Source organism: Apis dorsata, unplaced genomic scaffold (genome assembly GCF_000469605.1).
Source record: "Apis dorsata unplaced genomic scaffold, Apis dorsata 1.3 scaffold_77, whole genome shotgun sequence".
In the NCBI taxonomy this organism is placed as follows: domain Eukaryota; kingdom Metazoa; phylum Arthropoda; class Insecta; order Hymenoptera; family Apidae; genus Apis; species Apis dorsata.
Window position 1 is genome coordinate 944,834 of NW_006263375.1, and position 994 is coordinate 945,827.

The 994-nt window shown below is 33.4% G+C and overlaps 1 protein-coding gene across 1 annotated transcript in view; it reads right to left on the reverse strand.

Moving 5' to 3' along the window:
- Window positions 1-558: 558 nt before the first annotated feature.
- LOC102675262 (aromatic-L-amino-acid decarboxylase) overlaps window positions 559-994 on the reverse strand; it is a 6,443-nt gene continuing 6,007 nt past the window's right edge. The window contains exon 11 of the mRNA XM_006610766.2: window positions 559-901. Coding sequence (XP_006610829.1) covers window positions 897-901 — 5 coding nt within the window. The 3' untranslated portion in view covers window positions 559-896. The remainder of the gene's footprint in view (window positions 902-994) is intronic.

Below are 994 nucleotides of genomic sequence, written 5' to 3' on the forward strand. Positions count from 1 at the left end.
TAATAATAATAAGAAGAAAAAAGAAATACATCTCGTGTATTAAAACGGGTTAAATTACATTTGTTAAATTATTTTTAAAATAATATCGTCAAAATATAACAGATATACTCGCGAAATGCACATGTGCCAACAACTGCGTAATATTCTTGCTAAAGATACATACATGTGTCTCCGTCGGTAGTAGAAGAAAGCGATCTAATAGGTCTACGAAATACATTAGCTATGCGTTCGAAAAGTGGCACAAGGTGACACGAATGTATGTAATACTGCGTTTATAATAAATTACGCTAGCGTGAAACGGCAGTCGAAGAACGATCTTTGGTTACTTTCTTACATAGGATTCGTCTGATTCTATTTTTATATTAAAATACGCGTAAAATAATTTTTAACTAACAACTCGACAAATTTTCTTGGAATATTTTCTAAAATTTTTTTTAACAAAATAATAAAATAACAACAGATATTACGAAAAAATTTTCGCAATATATATATTAAAAGTTGAAAAATCGAACGATAAAATAAAATTGAAATTTGCGAAATAAATAATAGAATGCTTACTTGTCTCGATCATCCGTTCACGTTCTTCAGGTCAATCAAAATCGATAAAATATTCTAAGCTAAGATTGATTGCAAGTTGCAGGCGCCAAGGAACGGCAACCACGAGCTATCTGAGCCCGCCATCACTTAGAGACGGATTGCTCTTCGAAGACCTCGTCCGTTCTAAGCTTTATCTCCTTCCAAGAGTTCTGGATGTCTTTGCTTTCGCTGTACCGCGAACAAATTGCGAACCGTAGGAAGTACATATCGTTTATCTTGGACGGTACCAAATGAATATTTCCGGCGTTGTTGATTTTCTTCAATAACGTCTCGTTTATGTCGTTCGATCCCTGCGAATTTCATCCATTTCGTTACGTAACGACGACAATCTCTTCTTTTCTTTTCTTTTTTTTTTTTTTTTTCGAAATAAAGATGAAAAGAAGATTCGTACCTTTAA